Here is a 20,139-nt window from a genome sequence, read left to right on the forward strand (position 1 = left end):
GGAAAAATGGCTTCCAGCCAACTTTATACTCACTGCATTTCCACATCCCCCTCTCTTCCCAACCTCCTAGATGAAAGCTTCCTTTGGTAACTAGAGTAGTTGAATATCTTCTTTGCTTGATTACCTATATAATCTCTAATTCTAATACCTAGTACATAGTGACTTTCTGAGGAGCATGAATTGAAATGGGAATAGCATCTCATTAATCCTCCCTATTCCTGGGAGGAAGTTGTGTGGCAAGTATGACCTCTTCGACTAATCCTCCTGCCTCCAAGTGGGACTCGGGGTCTCCCTACTCACTAGCACAGATGCCACCCAACACACTGGCAGGGACATCAATGTTTGTGTAATAGGAAAAAACTCTTCTTCTTGCTCAAGAAAGAAGTGGTTCTGTGCAACCTGTCACCAAGGAGCTATTCAAGCTCTGTGTAGCCTAGTGATGAAAAGTGATAAAGCATCACTCTCATGCCAGTGATGGACTCCTAAGTAATGCCTGCGTTTAAACCCCTAATAAAGGCCAATTATTAGACTATGCTCCCTCTTGAGAACCAATCTCATTATTGAGACTTCTCTCTCTCTCCCTCCCATCTGGCCGCCTTTCTGAAGAGAAAAGAGTGACTTCCTGACCTGGGGAAATGTTGGTACCTGCTGCACAAGACAAAGTGCAGAAAGACACAAGATCACATGATGACGCTGAAAATCCAAGTTCAGGATGTTTCATACCTCCCACTGAAATTACTTGTGTCTTACAGTTCAAGACCTAACAGTAAAAATGAATCTTGAACAAAATCACGTTCCCCAAACAGAAGTTCAGCCATTCAGGATGAGGGGACAATGGCCTGATGACACCTCATGGGTCTAGAGACTGATTTTATCCATTCCTCTAACTCCAGGGAAAGATTTCTCATGGGGAAAGTAGGAAGCTCACTCTGAGTAACAAGAGCCAGCCTCCTGCCAGGCAGGCTGTTGCCAGTTGGAGCGACACTGCAGGAGTGGTCATGCAGAGAGACAGGGAGAAAAGTTAGTTAGTAACTGAATGTATTACCCCATGCTTCTCTTGGAATATTCATGGCAATAAATAGGTATCCATTTTCAAGAAAAGGGAGTTGTAGCTGATACCCTCTACATGGGCCCAGAATTTATTTTTAGGGGAAGAATAATGTTATGAAATCATCCTGGGATTAAGATAAATGAAAGTTATCCTTATTTTGGGGGTAGAGAAGCCGTGAGGGACTGAGGCAAGCCTGGGGTGTGAGATGTGGAGACGATGAGGTGTGGCTTGTGGGATGAGTTTAGGGACACCCCGCTGCGGTGGGTGAAATAGGAATTTCTTATCCTCCTCTTCTTTTCCTCTCTCTCCCTGTGGGGAGCCAGTTCTTTCTGTTCTTTGCTGCTTCACCAACCCTGGAGGGGCTAAGTGATAAAGGAAACCCTGGCTCGAGGGATCTGCAGGATCTAGGAGGCTCTCCAACGTCCCCCCAAGAAAGGGGAATTTGCAGAAGCCACTGAAACTCACCGATCACCCAATCCCTGACACTGTGTTTTTCAATCATCAGATCTCTGACAGGCAGAAACAAATTATTCTGGGAAAATTCACCACATTCTCTGAAGCTGAATTGCGGACTCTATACTGTGTGGCTTGAATTATCCTGAAAATTCTCCAGCGCAGTAGGTACCCAAATTTCATCACAGGAAACAAATCCTCTAGAGTCCGGTAATTCCAATAACTTTCCCTAAGACTCATTTCCCTTTTTCTCATGTCAGTGAATCTGATTTCTTTAATTTTGCAACAAATTTTCCTTAAACTTATCTTCCAGTAAATCGCAATCAGTATTTTCTTCCATCGTCCATAGATACGTAGCAAATTGGAAAACAGAAGCATCTGTTTAGTCTTGTGATTTTCACAGTGTGGTCCCCAAATCACCCAGGAAGTTGCTAAATATGCAGGTTCCTGGGTCCACGTTCCAGATCAATCTATTTAGAATCTCTGGGTAGGACTAGGGAAGATATGTTTCAATCAAAAAGCTCTATGGTTGATTCTTCAAAGAACTACTGATCTAGGCAAGATTTTATGGGGCTGAGGAAAGCAGATCTGTACTTTTTTTTTTCTCTTCTAAGTTTGTATTATTGGAGGATCTATCAACACATTGCTGACTTGGATAATTGCTCATCTGCCTAGATAATTTTGCCTGTATAAATCTAGTTGAAAAGTAACGTTTCAGTTAGTGCCTCGAACCTGTTTTATAATTCCTTGTGTTCTATTCTTGGCCCTTGTTTTGGACTGAATGGTGTTGCCTCCAAATTCTTATGTTGAAGCCCTAACTCCCAATGTGACTGTGTTTGGGGATAAGGCTTTTAGGAGGTAGTTAAGGTGAAATGAGGTCATAAGGGTGGGGCCCACATCTAATAGAACTGGTGTCCTTATAAGAAGAGGAAGAGACACCAGAGTTTCCCTTCTTCTTCTCCCCACCCCACCCCCCAGCTCTGCATACAGAGGACAGGCCATGTGAGCACACAGTGAGAAGGCAGCTGTCTGAAAACCAGGAAGAGAGCCCTCACCAGAAACCAGCCCTGCTGGATCTTGATCTTGGACTTCCAGCCTCTAGAACTGTGAGAAAACAAATTTCAGTTGTTTAAATTACCTAGTCCATATTTATTCTGTTATGGCAGCTCGAGTGGACTAATACAGTCCTTAACAGAATAATCCAGCCAACAGCAACACAGGGAAGAACAATGCCAATGACTCTCACACTTATTTTTGGGAACTGACACTTGAGAAGGAGGCTTCAATGGTCAAAACCTGCATGACTGCTTTAAGAAAGGATCGTCTTAATTTCACCACACAACAGCTGTATTTTATAGCAGCCAACCGGCCACTCACCATATGGAGAATCTGGAATATGGGAGGCAGACCCCTTATCTCCTCCTCTGCTTGGTGCTCGGCTACTTACATATGCAGTAAATGTTAATGGTTAACAATGTTCCAATGAAGGGAGGGCAACCAGGAGGGATAAGAACAGATATGGATAAAGGAGAGAAGTGATTCCCATAAGCTTTTGTGGCAGACTCTAATTAGTGTCTGTAAAGCTATAGACATACATTTCTTTGTGCTTTCAGACATTTTAAACGTTTCTCATGTTCTGAGATTCTAAAGTTTCCTTGCCATAAAAAATGGGAAGCACTCTCCAGAAAAATCTTTCTGAGGTGAGATTATTCTTTCTAGGTCAAAAAGACTATTGTGTTCTGGAACCTGGGCTCTCAGTTTGGCTAGGCTGATGCAAGACGTGAGGGGCTTCTTCCTGTACAGGGGGTGCCCCTTCCTTGGAATGGATTTTTGCTTGCTGCTGGTTTTGTTTGCTGCTCCCTAACTCTGGAGCAATCACAGATCTTGAGTTTGAGTGCAACAAAGTGGTGTTTAACTATTTGTTTTGCTTGGTCTGCTTTCTCTTTCCAAGTTTTGAATATAAGAATGTCTGAGGGCTTCCCTGGTGGCGCAGTGGTTGAGAGTCCGCCTGCCAATGCAGGGGACATGGGTTCTTGCCCTGGTCTGGGAAGATCCCACATGCCGTGGAGCGGCTGGGCCCATGAGCCATAGCTGCTGAGCCTGCGCATCCGGAGCCTGTGCTCCACAACGGGAGAGGCCACAAAAGTGAGAGGCCCACGTACCGCAAAAAAAAAAAAAAAATTGTCTGAGTGACAGACGAAGTTTATTGGGCTTCTCAGGGTTTTGAACTGACTACCTTGAATTAGGTATCTTCTCTATAATTCTGCCTAGGGAAGAAGGTGCCTGCCTTCTAAACACACAAAGTGACTAATTTAGGCAATTATCTGCTTACCTGGGATCTGTTGGTAGCGCTACTAAAACCTATGAAGTTATCACATGCTTTTAATAACACTTTGTCTCTTTGAATAGCCAGATAAGAAATCCATGTTAAAATTTCTACTGCTTTGCACTCAGATCTATGATGGTGGCCTGAAGTCTTCTTTGTCGTGTAATAGACATGTAAATCTTTTAACAGAAAGCAAGAATTTGATTGTTCAAAGAGATTCATAATCAAAATAGGAATTGTTCCGTCCAGAAGCATAATCATTAAGCTTAGGAAATGATTTTCTGAACATTCTGCCATATCCATACACTCAAAGCAAGAGTTAGTGAAGTAACCTATGGGAATTCCCTGGCGGTCCAGTGGTTAGGGCTCCACGCTTCCACTGCCGTGGGCCTGGGTTCGATCCCTGATCAGGGAACTAAGGTCCCACATGCTGCACAGTGCAGCCAAAAATAAATAAATGAATAAATTAAAAACTTTAAAAAAAAAGAGTCAGTGAAGTAACCTAACCTACTAAGAGTAGTAAAAGTAATTTCTTGTCAGAGCAGTAGATATTTTTTGTCCCTAAGGAAAATTGCAAGGACACTGTAGCAAAGGAAGATGAAACTGGACAAGTTATTCTCATGATGAATTTAGCTTTTCCATGTCAAAAACTGCCTTGGTGATACGTATAGGGAAGCCCTCAGTTGAATGTCAGCCATGACTGAAAATCCTGGGCTGTGCTGTTTCCTGCTGACCCCCACAAGGAACACTTTTGCATCCCCTTTCAAACAAGAGCATCTGTTTTTCAGGTTTTATTTAAAAATTTCTTCTTCTTCTTCAGTGGTTCTTATGAGTCATCACTGTCTTGGCAGTCAAAGAATTTTACCTCATTTCCCTAAAATAATTATTGTATAAACATAGTTTGAATAAAAATTTCTGATGTGCCTTTAAGACAATGTAAATAAATAACTTGAGTAATAAATATTTTTTGTTTGAATAAAAGATTTGCTACACCAAGTGCAGAATACCACTTGAGGAATATAATGCCTAAATCAACATAAAGCCAAAATAATCACATGAAGAAGAAAACAAACAACATCAAAATCAACCACAGATAGTTTCCTCTGCCACACTAAAAACCAAGAATCTTAATAAGACATATGTGCCTTATAAAAGTATCTAGAGAATTTTCCACTGTACATGTGCATGCATTTGATTTTCATTTTTGTCAAATGGAACACCCAATTCCTGCAGAAGGTGGCCCCAGCTGTGATCTAGGAACCATAAGAAGCCCTCCTAAAAATGCCAAAAAGACTCTTACGACTCAATAAGAAAAAGAAAATAACCAAACTAAAAAATGGCCAAAGGATTTGAAAAAAACTTTTCTCCAAAAAATATACAAGTGGTTAACAAACACACGAAAAGATGCTCAGCTTTATGAGCCATTAGGGAAATGCAAATCACAGTGAGACAGCACGTTGCATCCACTAGGATGGCTACAGTCAAAAAGGCGGTATTAAGTGTGGGCGCGGATGTGGAGAAATTGGAGCCTTTATACACTGCTAGTGAGAATGCAGTGCAGATGCTTTGGAAAACATTCTGACGGTTCCTCAAAAAGCTAAACATTTGTTCAGTGTTAACTGATACCATAAGACCCAGCAATTCCACTCCTAGGTATGTATCTAAGAGAAATGAAAACATAAGTTCACACAAAATCTTATACATAAATGCTCATAGCAGCATTATTCATAATAGCAAAAAGTGGAAACAAACCAAATGTCCATCCACTAATGGATAAAGTGTGGTTTATCCATACAATGGAATATTATTTAGCCATAAAAAGGAATGAAGTACTGTTACATGCTACAACATAGATGAACTTTGAAAACTTATGCTACATGAAAGGAGCCAGCTCCAAAGACCATATATTGCATGATGCCATATCCCATATGAAATGTCCAGAATAAGAAAATCTATGGATTTATGGAGACAGAAAGTAGAATAGTGGTTGCCTACACCTTCAAGGGGCAGGGCCAGATGGGGGCTGATTGCTAATAGGTATGGGGTCTTTTTGGAGGGGGTGGTAAAAATGTTCCAAAATTAATTGTGGTGATGGTGGCAAACACTGTGAATATTCTAAAGCTCCTTGGATTGTACACTTGAAAGGGTGAATTGTGTTGGATGTAAATTACACCTCAAAAAAGCTGTTCAACCTGAATCCACAAAGGCTTTTCTAACTTTTCCAATTGCTGACATGGATAGAACAGGGAATGGATCAGACTCAGGACTGGCCTCAGCTCTGTAGTTTACTCAAAGGTGGATAAAACGGCCACTGTCAGCTAAACCTTATCACCTATCAGAGCAGCACTTGGGACCCAGACTGTGAGAATCCAGCCCTTGAATGAACATCCTGTATGGAATTAGGAGTCCTAACAAGTGAACAGAAAGGCAAATTGGATATAAACAGAACTATTCCTATAAGAATAAAAGCTATCAATGATTAAGTGTTTACCGTCTGGTACTGTGTTAAGTGTAGTACATACATTCTTCCAACATTCAGAATTGCCCTGATGAGGTGGGTATCATTATCTACATTTCAGAGGTAAGCAATCTGAAAACAGATTAAGTAAATTCCCCAAAGAGAGCCAGCTTTTAAGTGGTCAAGGTGGGATTTGACCTGCATCTGTCTGAATTTTAGGTCTTAATTACTATGCTATAGAACTGTTTAAGATATTTGCACTATAACATAACAGTTTTATCTGTACCTCCTATTATGTCATAGTCTCTTTCTCTCCATACCTATATCTCCTAGCTTTACTCTGTAGTCTGTACCTACAGATGTTATTCTGGAGTGAACCCTTGTGAAAACCTTAAGACAGGGAATTTACAGGAATTGCCACTGACAGTAGTGGTACAGTTGTCATAGTAACCAATCCACCAAATTGGTCCCTGCTAGGAGGCTCACACTTCTGCCTCTATAACACACCAGTGTTGGCTGGGATCTCTCACAGTCTCCATGGCCCCCTGTTCATGCATATGGGGTAGGAAGTGCTGAGGTCCTAGTGTGCATCCTAAAGCATTCAAGTTCTTCCTTCGAAGTTTCCCTCTCTGACTCACAGATTTTCCATGCCCTCTTCTAATCTTTTCCATTTGCCCAGGATGTTCCGGTGTGCTTGGTTCTGAGGGGTGCTAAACATCAGGGCCAGGCAGAGTCTGCTGCTTTGTTCTAAGCAGGATTTACAAAATACGACTATTTTTCTTTTTGGCGAAAAATGGACCCTCCCAACCCAGGAATTCCTCACTTAGTGCCAGACTGTGAATCTTTTGACTGTCCCGGCCCCATCCACATGCAAAATAGACCTTTAGCTGATAAAAACACCTCTCAGAAGGCACCGTACAGAAAATTTCAAGCTGGCAGCCCGCAGTACGCAGTGTCGGGGGCTACGCATGCAGACACGCAAACGCATCCGTCCCTCCGCATCTTTCAACGATGCCTCTACATTTTCAAGGACTCTTTTCTTTTCTAACCTAGGTCTTCTCTCTTCGTCCTCCTCTCCATTTCACTGGCCTCGTCTGTCTTCAGAGGCACCTGAAGGCACATAAGGCAGGGAAGTGAAACCGACTGTAATTCTTCAGTTCACTTCTCTGCAGCCTCCAGTGAGCCAGCCTCCATACGGTGGCCCAGCTGAGCTCAGAGGAAGCTCCGGTCCCTGCGCAGGTGTAACTTACCAACCCGCTCGCAGGCGCTGTGGGAGCAGAGAGCCAGACGCGGACGCCAGAGGCTCTGCGAGCGGCAGCAAACGAAGCCCTACATCGAATGTATGAGATTAAAAAGAGGAGGGACTCTCCTCTGTGGAAGGAAGAAATGGAGACTTTTATACCTAAAAAGGCCATCATTTTCAGGAATGAAATATAAATTGCTGAGAGCAATCAAAAATTCTGATTTTCCCACTTCCTTCTGATGACCTTGTGTTCACCTTCGGGTCCCTCCAACTTCACTCTTAGGTCCTTAGAAGTCTGACTATTTCTATGCTATCAGTGAAATCACAAATATGTTCAAGAGTTTTCTAGATGGGCAAAAACTTATTCAGGTAACTTTGCTTAGTGTATCTTTTAAAATTAAAAAGAAATCAATTACAACTAGCACTTTCTGTTTGGAGTTTTTTCACGTTCTGAGCTGATCCTTACCAAAACCCCAGGAAGGTGAACTATAATTCTTAACTCATTTTACTGATTTGGGACTCAGCTAAAGTAGAGCTAAGATACACATTTAGGTTTACGAATTCAAAGGCGGCAGTGTTTCCAATATAGTAGTGATCATTTACTCCGTTCAAGTATAAAAGCACGCTGATTTTTCCATATGGAATTCATCCATGCAGTGGATAATCCTTGGCAGAGCCCACAACTTCTGCTATGATTTGGACAACCCTCTGTGCACAATCTCTAGCCACACACACCTCCATTCAGCCCCTGGAAGGTACCGAACTCTTTGCTGCCTAGTGTTCACGCACGTACTCCTTTCTCAGCTTGTGCCTTCCCCATCTGCAGACCCTGCCTTCCCCCAGACCCACTACTTTGGATATCTCATCTCTCAAAGTTCATCTTAAACCTCTTCTGTAGAGAAAGAACTCTTTGGCCACTCTGACAAGGTTACAGCACTGTGTTATACCGTTTCCCAGCAAATGGCACTTTTCCAGTCTATAGCATGTATTACCAGTGTGATTAATCTGTGTACTTATTTACTTTTTCCTTATACGGTAAACCACATGAAGTCACGAATGTGTCTGCCTTCTTCACTCTGTATCTCAGAGCATAGCACAGAGTTTGGTGTGTTATACATGTTCAGTATAAGTTTGGGGGATATTCCGTGGTAGAACTTCTTGTTAGTGGTAAATTCGACGCATCACCCCAAATTCCCACTGTGGGCATGGCACGGCCATGGGCATGGGTTTAGAAAATCTGCCCAAGGTCATGAAGGTCCCCTTGTTTCTCAGGTCTGCTGCCAGCTCTAATTATACTGAGAATCAAGATATACAAAGAACACAGTTACATTTTCATCTCCTCCTGTTGGCATAACAGACTGCCCCTTTAAACCCTGATGCTTCTGAAGCTACTGCATTATCTAGCACAAGAACAAAGAGTTATTTATAAAACATCTTAACTCAGATTACAAATATATAATTATTGAACTGAATCAAATTATAGGAGTGAAGGGTCCATGACTGACCATTATTTTCTTGTTGAAAATTTTTTTCTTTTGAGGAAAAGAGTTTTTTTTCCCTTTTAGTGGAACTTTGTCTGTAACTCTGCAAATTATATGTTCACTATGTAGTGACTTAAATGCTTCTTAATTTGTGCTTATTAGTCCAACAAATATTGAGCATCTACTCTCCAAGCTCTAGAATTTTCTTGCCCATTCTCCTTTACTACTAGTTCTTTTTTTTTCTCTCTTTTTCCTGTGTCACGTGGGCCCCCCACCACCGTGGCCTCTCCCGTCACGGAGTGCAGTCTCCGGACACGCAAGCCCAGCGGCCATGGCTCATGGGCCCAGCCGCTCCGTGGCATGTGGGATCTTCCCGGACCGGGGCACGAACCTGTGTCCCCTGCATCGGCAGGCGGACTCTCAACCACTGCACCACCAGGGAAGCCCTCTTTTCTTTTCTTTTTCAGATGGTTTATATCTTAATAATTTCTTTGATTTCCCATATTTCCTTGCATTTTTTGTTACTGCTGCTTTTTCTTCTTTTTTTTTTTTACTTCCCTTTGATTTATTTTCTCTCTATCACAAATATTTGCTATTTTCATTTCCCAACTACAATAAGCTTTCTCTAGTGCCTTTCTGCTTTACTTCTAATGTTGCAAATAGTTCTAACCTGATTGTCATTAATATTTGAGAGTAAATAAGCCCTTTTGATATTTACAGTAAAATAGATGGATTCACTATATGTTACAACCGAGAGTCCTTCCCCTGGTTAACTCACTGTCCTGCCCATATCATAACAGTGCTTATTTGTTTGGTTTTCTTTTTTAAGAGAAATCATCATTAGTAATTCATGCATCAAGAATTATCTTGGATGTTAATGGAAATGACATAGCACTGAATATATTTTCTGAAATTCCAAATGAATGACAGAAGGCATAAACACTACAGTGTAGCGAATATTAAAATGATTTTCTTGAAACAAAAGATAAACAGAATAAAATTTCAATTAGAGTAATCTTATTTTCTGTTATTAAAACATACGAATATTTTTATAATTCTGGCTTCTACCTGTTGTATTTATCACCTGTAAGTATCACCAATGTGAAGAGCTTTCTCTTGTCTTCACAGAAACAAAGCTGATAGCTTCTCTAGGACTCCAGTGCACAGAAATCTAGGGGGCTGGGGGGAATCTCCTGGTTCCAATACAAGCTCCAAGGCTTTGTTTTGGTTTGTTTTATTTTCACAATTATTTTTCAAAGTTAAGCTGAAAAGTTTTTATTTTATTGATTTATTTAAAATATATTGGCTCATCTTATTTTTAGTAAGTCAGTATCATAGTGATAAATCTCACCAATCTCATTATTTATCCCCTTAATCTCAGAACTAATAATTGAGTATGGTAGACCAGTAGGAAAAAATCTGGGCTTTCTACTATCTTCCTCTCACTCTTCTTCATTGGTTGGGTGGTTTGAAAATGCGTTAGAGGGTTGGAACTTTTAATCACTACTGTGCTGTGGTAAAACAAAGATATGGGAGGTGTAGATTGGAGTTTGCTTTTCATAGAGGCCATATTTACAATATGCACTCATAATAAGAGACTATTCTTCAGATGATGACAATTGACTCCCAACTCAACATTATTCAGATAATTGGACAACTTATTTTCTCTGAGCCTCAACTGTCTAATATTTTAAAAGACTGAAAGGACTAGAAAGAATGTAAGTAATATGTCAAGCTCACTCATGGTAGGTGCTCAATTAGTGATAGGTACCATTATTACTGGCAAATAGCAGTTGTGTGCGTGTATGTGTGTGTGTATGTAATCATCTTTAAAATTACCTCCATTTTTATCTTTCATTGGCTTTGTCAATTCACATGAAACTGAAACAAATCCTAAGTGTCCACCACAATTATATTTAAGACCAATACCCATTCATACTGAACTCACACTTTGGGGTCAAGTCCAGGCACTTGATCTAGTTGGGGAGATAGACACATAAGCCAAACCTACAGCAGCACGCATGCTCCTCCAGAGGTTACCTACTTTGGAGAGGGCAGGGAGGTTCTATAGACATACTCAATCACTTAGAAGTCAGGAATCCTGCCAAGAATGCCCTTTGATCACAGCAGCTGGAGATACAGGTTGGCATTTAGAAAAATAATTGTTCACATGGTCATTCATATGTCTAGATTCGTTTATTCGATATGTACATGTCAGTCTCAGAAAGCAGTGTGTTAAATGTACCTGGCTCCTCTACTTTCCTCCTGGAAATCATTAAAATACCAGATCAATGATATTAAAGCCTATTCTGAATAATGACCAATCTATGTTAGTTGGTTCTATATCTAGTATGTTGGAAAAAAATGAGCAACGCATTCACTGTTTTAATTAATCACCATTTACCTTCCTGGGGTTGCTATTCAAATTCTTAAGTCTTACTACAGAAAGCTGAAATTTTAACTTAGCATGGTAGAATTATTTAGATTTGAATTCCTTCCAAACAGAAGCAAGAAGACCAGAGGGATTCTTTCCACTAGAATAAGGGCAATATTTTGTGTCCATTTTGTTCACTGATGTATCCCAAGTGCCTAAGATGGGTTTTGGCAAACTATGACTCACAGAACAAATCCAGCTTGCCTCCTGTTTTTATACAGCTCCCCCCCCCCAACACAAAATGGTTTTTAGATTTCAAATGGTGGAAAAGAATCAAAAGAAGAATAATATTTCATAACGTGAAAATTATATGAAATTTCAATGCTCACAAATGAAGTTTTATTGTAACGTAGCCACGCTCATTCATTTACATATTGTCCCTGGCTGTGTTTGTGCTACCAAGGAAGAGTGAAGTAGCTGCAGCAGAGTTAGTGTGACCCTGAAGCCAAGTATAATTACTATTTGACCTTTTACAGACCTTTTACAGAAACAAAAAAGCTGACCTTTGGTCCAGAATAATACATCTACTTAACTTCTTTTAAAGTCAGATACATTAAAATTTAACCCTCACAAATGTCTTTCCAAAAAGGAAGTCTTAAACTTACATATAACTCTAGGGTCAATCGCCAGATTATATGATGGAATAGAGAGGCTCATAGTAAGAAGCAGAACACCATGGATGAGAACACGGACTCAAGAGCCACAACTGCTTGGGCTCAGACTTGGGCTCTACCACTTACCAGCTGTGCAACCATGGGCAAAATGCTTAACTTCTCTGTGCATCAGTTTTTCCATGCATAAAATGAAACAAATGATGGTACCCATCCCTTAGGGTTATTATGAGCATTAAATAACTTAATATTTGTAAAAGGCTTAGAATGTCACCTGGTATGAAGTAACTGTTGTAAGTAAAGTAACATTTTTCACTGTATTTTTTAAGATAAGAAGGTTGAGATACTTAGAAATTAGCTAAGGTAATGAGTGAGCCTCAATGTGTTCATAAGTATGGGGAAAAAAAACAAAGATGAGTTAAAATTTGAACATGTCCACTATTGTCTGTAAGTCCTCTGAGCCAATGCAATGCACTAATATCTACTCTAATTGCTTTTTGATTGTAGGATATAACTATTTGGCTCCCATTTCTGTGATATAATTTTGTAATCAATGGTCCTGTTTTAGATAATAAACAAATTGTATTCTGAATGGTTGAGTGACTTCTGATACAAAATCTAACTACCTAACAAGTTCTTATCTGAGGGTATCAAATTGACATAAAGGGAAATCACAATTTAGAGGATGCGTGGACACAAGATTAGTTTGCTTTGTTAAGGTTGTTATTCAGGTCTTAGGAAGGGAATCAATAGAAAATATTGTCCTACGTTTAAAGAAACATTTTCTAAGCACCAAAACCAGGAATCAAAACTGTGCCTTAAGGAATTCTAATGGCTTTTTATTCACTGCAAGTCATTTTAGCAAATAGATAATTAGTATTTCTGATGTTTAAATAGATTTTTACATTAATTGATATGAAATCTTTAAATAGACTGTTTTGCAGAAAGTGAAATCTTTATAAGGTAGCCTTTTATCGTCTATAAAATATAATCTCTTCAAAATTACACTTCAATACAGGCCTGTATACAGGACTGTAATAGCTGGTGATTAAATATTTTAAAAATATAATTATTTTTATGAATGCTTTTCTATTACAGGTGTTCTCCTGGAGGAGGTTCAGTGGACTTTTGTTATGTGCAATAGCAACATAGGCTGGAGAACTTTTGGTAAAATGTAACACTGAGGCTTTCTTATTTTATAACTTTAGTTCCTTCGACTTTCACTAAACGTTTATTTAACTGTTACATTGTGGGAGGTGCAATGAAAATGTAAAAGAGAAGTTAATTAAGCCAGTCCAACTTGATTTATTTGGGACAATTACTAAATTATGCATAAAATTTTTTTTAAATACAAATAAAAAAACTTTTTGGGTTACTTAAGCTAAACTTATACTACAAGTCTTTTGATATTTACTTTTTAATGCATTAAATGTTGTATGTCATATCACTTTATTAAATTTTTTTGCTTTAGAAGCCTTTAATAATGACTTTCCCAGAAACTTTTTCCAAACTTATTTCTTAAGTGTCCCATTTCTTGCAATAAAGCAATATGAAAATAAGAAATAAGACTTCAAAATATTTTAATTTTTGTCCATCCAAGTCCTGTGGTCTTAAATTAGTTATGTATATATTTTAATATAAGATAATAAGTCTATTATTTTTTAATATCCTTAATGCTTAGTTTGCTAAAGTAAAATATGAATCTGAGTATAAATGTCATAATCAGAAAAACTAAATAACTAGGACAAAAATTAAATTAATTTCCATATTTACAAAGTTTCTATGCTTGGTTTGCTTTATTTTTCTAGACTTAATAAAAATTCAAAATTACTCAATAATTTAAAAAAATATTTAAAATATTGTTATATTAATAGCCCTACATTCTGTAGATAACATGTACTCTTAAACAAGTAAATTCCTTCTGAAGTTATTCTATATGCTTGTATTTTGAACTTATTCCAACAGACTGGCCAATTTAAATTTTCCCACTCCTTCTCTGAATTTGAGGAGCTCTTTCATATTTAGACTACAGGTGGATAAAAAGTAATAAATACAATGCCCTTCCATTCAATTGTCTTCAATAAAGGTGATGCAATTTCAAAAACAATCGTTTAACACACTTATCCCTCTGTTAGCCTACATGTAAGCCTGAGAGAACATTTTTATATTGCTCTGATGCTATAACAAATGGGCTGATATCATACTATTGGTTGCAACTTACAGCATTTTTGTCTACATTTAAGTTAAGATCTTGGTAGTTATTCTTGCATTCTTTCTGTGAATTAAAATTAGAATAATGTAATTAGTCCCTAAAGTTAAAATGCTTCAGTTACTAATAATGGAACAAAGTCTAAATTGTATTACTTTGAGATCAACAATAGGTTCACATGAACTATTTTACGTATCTTCCGCTTTTAAAGGAAAACACAGTTTTCTTCCTATTGCAGAAGTATCAGATTCTTGCAGCATCCATGACACTTGTAAGCATTCAGTGGTCAGACGCCACTACATATCCTTCAAATGATATGGCCCAGTGAAGCTGGACGGTGTCGTCACGGAGCCAGGCAGCCTAGTATCTCAGCCATCCACCAGGACAGAGCCAGCAGGCCCCAGCTGGCATGCTGAATCCAGACTAAGGTGGGAAATGGATTTTGCATTTTGAAAGTCAACTCTTTCAACACTGAAACCTAGGACATATTTATCAGGTAAAAGTGCAATGAGGACTTCAAGCTTATTTATTGGATCAAATTTATAATGCTTATTTCCCCAAATTACCCTTAGAACAAGTTAAATCTTAATTTTGTTATCCTCTGGGTTTCTGAATTTATACTAGATTGTACATTTAAAAAATATGAATAAATGTATGTTCAGGACTATAACTTAATAGTATGATACATGCTAAGTTAAGTATATTTGTAAGTCATTTATAAGTCACAAAAGTTAAAATAACAGAATATTGATCACCAATGTTCCTTGGTGTGGTAACATTTGCCCGTCACATTAAGCTTACCATCTTGATCTTTAGGCAAACTGGAACTCTTACAAAATAAAAATACATTCCATGTTCTTGTCGCTTGGACTTCTGTGTTCATTATTCAAGCACATGAGTTTGGATCCTCATTTGTGTTATTGTCTTAACTGTCATGTTCTGACACTACAATTCATTTCTTGCAAATAGTAGAAAAATCAACTTAAAAGATTTCTAAGTTCAAGATTTCCCATGCCTCCCGTGGGCCTCACCTGAATACAAGTGCTCCCTAAACAACTGTAGAGAATATCTTCCAGTTTCCTAAAAGTTTAGTTACCTAGGTCTGGTAAGAACATCATGATGGAAAAAATAAACATTTAATTCCATAAGGCTGCAGAAAGTGGACCCCATGTTTAAGACATCGTTCTGAGTGGGAAAAGGCCATGGTGGATTCTTAAACCATGTACTTTCTAACATAGTACTTAGGTGGATTAGACTGGGAGAGCCTGGCATCTGGAATCATGATGTTTTATCATGAGAAACTGAGAAGATACTGCTTCTCTCTTCTAAAAAGAGAAAGCAACCCTCTGCTAGGGCTCATTTAAAAAGGCGTTTAAAATTGGAGCCAATAAAACATGATTCTCAATTCCAACAGTCTTTTTTTTTTTTTTAATCTCAGCAGCATTTTTCAAAGGCATTATTTTTCTCTCCACTTTGACAGGAAATCCCACGTTCAATACACACAGGGGACACATTCCAAATAGCAACAATAAAAACAGTAACAACTCTCCAACTTCTTTGTGACTTCAGAGCAGGCGCACAGACCTAACTGCAGCTAGATGACCTTCCCCTCCTCTCAGTCTTCAACTGTGCTTCCCTTTGACATGGGAACTACTAGGCAGGATTCACTCTGACACCCCCAATCCTCTTGCTTTGCTGTAAGGAAAGGTTTTGCTTTTTCACAAGATAGAAAAGTTTGCCTGGGTATGGGGATGCCAGAATTTCTAACAGCAACCCTAAAAGACAAAGCCTTTCAGAGCTCTAAGCAAACCCCAGTCGCTGAAAAACAGAAAATAACTTGAGTGTCAGAATGAATGAAAGCTTTCCTCCTCGAGCATCGCCTAGCACTTCTGCTTGCCCAAGGCCGGAAAGAGGGGGACTGGGATGGGGACTTCTCATCACAGAACCCTTTTTCTTAAGCAAGCATATTTTGAGATGTATAGGGAAGCCTGGATAAAAAAGGGCTCCAAAGCTGTACCTCTAACTGCCTGGCCTTTGACCCCACCTGCCTGTCAGTTTCAGCCCGCAAGTCCCACATCTCCGGCTCTGGGGATATTGAGAACGTGGGCTTTCTAGCGCTTGGGGATGCTGTGAGGCCAGTTTCCTGTTGACCTTTCAGGGACTCCGAAATCAACTTTCCCCACACAGTCTGAATTGTTTGTTTTCGTTTGTTTTCAGCCTGCCTGAGCCTCCCGCCCAGCCCACCCCTATCCCCCTCCTGCCTGCCCCCTCCCCTCCCTCCGGCCTCTCGCCTCCCCCACCGCCACCCGCCCCCCCTTTGTTGTCTCATACCTGCTGGCCAGGCTCTGCCTGCAGTGCTGCCTGAAGGGCATCAGGTGGTAGTTCATGGCGTCCAGCAGCAGCTTCTGGCAGACAGGGTCGGTGCGCATGAAATCCACTGACTGGACCCGCTCCACCAGCTCGGGGGCCGGGATGAGCGCGAAGCGAAGGCGCTTCATGAGGTCGGGCGCGTACTGCATGCGGGTCTCGCGGTCGTGCTCCAGCCACAGCACGGACATCTGGAAGAGCGCCAGCTCCGACTCCACGGGGGGCGGCAGCGAGTCCAGCAGGGCGCGCATCTCCTCGAAGTTGAGCAGCAGCACATCCTCCACCAGGTACTTGTTGGCCAGCTTCTTGGTCTCCTCCAGGCCGTGCAGTGCGGCGATCTTGCACACTTGCTTGTAGTTCTGCACCGAGATCTGGTCGTTGAGGAACTGCACGCAGAGCTTGGTGACCTGGGGGATGTGCAGGATCTTGCTGACCGACAGCACCTCCTCCACCGTGTCCAGGGAGAGGGTCACGTTGGCCGTGTAGAGGTACTCGAGCACCAGGCGCAGCCCGATGGACGAACAGCCCTGCAGCACCAGGTTGTTGATGGCCCGAGGACTGGTCAGCAGCTTGTCGTCGGGGGAGGAGGAAGGAGTCCCCGGCTCCTCCTGCGGCGGCGGCGGCTGTTGCTGCGGCGGCTGCTGGTCCTTGGGGGGCCCCAGACCGTCCTGGCCGCCGACCCCTCCCCCGAGAGGGGGGTGACTGGAGAAAAGCGATCGGAAGTACTGCGAGCAGGAAGCCAGCACGGCCTTGTGGCAGTGGAACTGCTGGCCCTGGGCCGTCAGGGTCACGTCGCAAAACAGCTGCTTCCTCCACAGCAGATTGAGGCCGTGCAGCAGGTTGTCGCTGTGGCTGGGGTCGAAGGTGGAGGTCCGGTCCCCGGATCTGGACATGGCGAGCTGATTCGGCGCACCTGGCTTTAAACCCTCCTCCGACCTGGCAGACAGGGGTGGGGGATGGGAGGAAGGGGAGAAGGGTAGTGGAGGGGGTGGGGTGTGGTCGGCGTGGGGACGGGTGTGGAGGGGAGGGGAGGGGAGGGCGAAGAACCACAGTCAGTGCTCAGCTTGGCCTCCGGACCCCGACCCTCGGAGGAGGTCTGAAGGCGCTGGATCCGTGAGCGCCACCAGAAGGGCCCTGTCTGGGGTCCGGGCGCCCGTTCTGCTCCCTACTACGCCTCCCGCCACCGCCCACACACTTCGTCCCCCACTTTCTAAAACCACCCGGGCTCGGCTCTTGGCAGCGACAGCGGTGGCAGCAGCGACGGCAAAGTGGCGGCTGAGGCCGAGACACCCCGTGGGCTCGTGTCCATGCCGGGCCGGGGCGGGGAGAGGCCGGGGAGTGGGGAGCCGGGGGGTGGCCCGAGAGCGCAGAGGCGACCGTCGGCGGAGCTTCCAGGTCAACTCGCGCCCGCAGCTTTGCTTTTCGCAGTTGGTCCAGTTTTGGGGGGTGGGAACGGGGACACGACAGGCGTGCGGGAGGGCGATATTTAGCCCTCCAAAAGCTGGGGACCCCTTCGATTAGCCGTGCTGCCCCGAGAAACTCCTAGACTAATAGTCTGAGGGAGCAGATAAAGCCCTTTCTTCTCCCGGGAAAGTGCAGCGGAGCGCGGTGAGGACCAGCTCAGTGGACTCGGCAGAGGCGGTCGCTGTCCTTATCAATTCTAGCTCATTTCCCTCACCCCGGCCCTGCCTGCTTCCCTGCTTCGCAAACTGTTGGCTTCCCAGTCACCGCTCAGCTTTGCTAATTTTCCAGAGACGCCTTTAAACCTGGCAGGAGAATCCCCCCAGCCCCAGACCCCCTCTCCCCCGCCTTCCCCCACCCCCTGCATTTCAAAGCGCGGAAGTTCGGGCGTGTATCTCCCCTTCCCCCGCGGGGCGGCACCGAGGAAGATGAGGAGGAAGGAAGTGGAGCTACTGGGGTGGATTTAGAGCAAGAGCCGGGAGGCCCGGTGGGATTCGTGTGGACGGTTCTCCCTCCCAGGCACTGGGCGCAGTGGCTTTAACTCCTGTAACTATGAGAAGTTCAAGTTAACTGGCAGGTGTTGGGGGAGGGGCTGGGGGCTATCCGATGGGTGGGGGGCGCAGTACGGCGTGGGATCTCTGCATCCAGCGTTGCCGCCTAAGCCGCAGCTTCCTTCACAGCCCCTCGGTACAGCCCCCCCGAGACCCCCCAGTCGGGCACCCCGACTCCCCCGGCCCTACTTGTGTAAAAAGTCTGAGCCGCCCGCATCCAGGTGGAGGAGGGCAGGATGGGGGGGGGCGAGATCGATGCGCCAGGTCCTTAACGTGTAATTGCACCTTCTAGGGCTGAGCAGAAAGGGACCCTTTGCCCACACCCTGCCCGCGCGCCCGCCAGCCCGGGAGAGCCGCTGCCGCCGCCGCCGCCGCCGCCCGGCTCAGAGGGATCCCGCCGGACCTGCCCCTTCCACTGCGGCTCACTCTGCCCTGCCTGGCGCCAGTCCTGGATCGCCGGCTTCCTATTTCCACCGGACTGGGCTCCTCTCGACTCACTTTATCATCCCGTTCCAGGTGGACCCTAATCTCCCGCGAGCTCCCTCCCCCGGCAGCATCCCCCCCCCCCCCGGCCCCAAAGCTCTGGCTCTCCTGAAACATCTCCCAGAGTCTCTCCCTTTAAGTGGACTCGGTCATACCTCCCTCTCGCTCTCCCCGCTTCGTTATCTTCCCCCCCCATCTTTTCCTATTCCCCTTCCTTCTTGCTCTCCTCCTTTGCCTTCCCCCCTCATCTGCTTATTTCTTGCAATAGGAGTTTTATTCTTTATGAGCGTTTGCCACACAATCACCCCCCCCACCCCTCTGAAAGACTCCCTTCCCGTCCCCTCCCCACCCGGCCAACAACCCAAAAGACAGAACAAAATACACACACAAGGCAGACACAAGGCCAGAAACTTACCTGCTTTCAACCAGCTGCAAAGTCAAGGCTCACTTAAGCTCCCCCCCCAAAAAATCAATTGTCCTTCCTTTTTAAAGGTTTGCTCTCTCCTTGGGAGGGGGAAAACACCTTCTGGTTCCCAACTCCGGGCAGTCACTCTTTACAATTTATTTTGTCGTACATCATTTGATCACCATGAATTAGCAACAGCAAGAAAATGTAGGAGAGGGAGAAAAGAGAGAGAGAGGGAGAGAGAGAGGGAGAGAGGGGAGAGAGAGAGAGAGCGAGAGAGAGAGCAGAGCTTTCTGCAAGAGAAGAAGAAGAAAAAATGTACGTGTGACAAATTATGCTACCAAGAAACAACACATCATTATCCTTGGGCCTGGGGCTCAGTGAGTCGTAACGAGAGTAATAGGAAATCCACGGTTGGGGAGAGAAACGGTCGTGCTTGGCCAGTAGAGAGAGACCATACAGGGGGATGGATGCTGGAGAGACTCGCAAAATTATGGCTCAAGGCTATTGTAAAAATTGTCGAGCGTAAATGACTGCGATTTCAAACATCTTTGGAAGAAAGAAGGGGAAAAAGCGAGCCCCCCCTCCCTCCCTCTCCCTCTCTC

At 43.2% G+C, this 20,139-nt stretch overlaps 1 protein-coding gene across 1 annotated transcript in view; it reads right to left on the reverse strand.

Moving 5' to 3' along the window:
• Nucleotides 1-17,541, reverse strand: part of KLHL14 (kelch like family member 14) — a gene marked incomplete at its 3' end in the record, with an annotated part of 99,476 nt that extends 81,935 nt beyond the window's left edge. Inside the window, exon 1 of the mRNA XM_082640923.1 lies at nucleotides 16,598-17,541. Coding sequence (XP_082497049.1) covers nucleotides 16,598-17,526 — 929 coding nt within the window. The 5' untranslated portion in view covers nucleotides 17,527-17,541. The remainder of the gene's footprint in view (nucleotides 1-16,597) is intronic.
• Nucleotides 17,542-20,139: the final 2,598 nt, after the last annotated feature.

The sequence above is a fragment of the Mesoplodon mirus genome (assembly GCF_964341445.2).
Source record: "Mesoplodon mirus genome assembly, chromosome: 13".
Lineage (NCBI taxonomy): Eukaryota > Metazoa > Chordata > Mammalia > Artiodactyla > Ziphiidae > Mesoplodon > Mesoplodon mirus.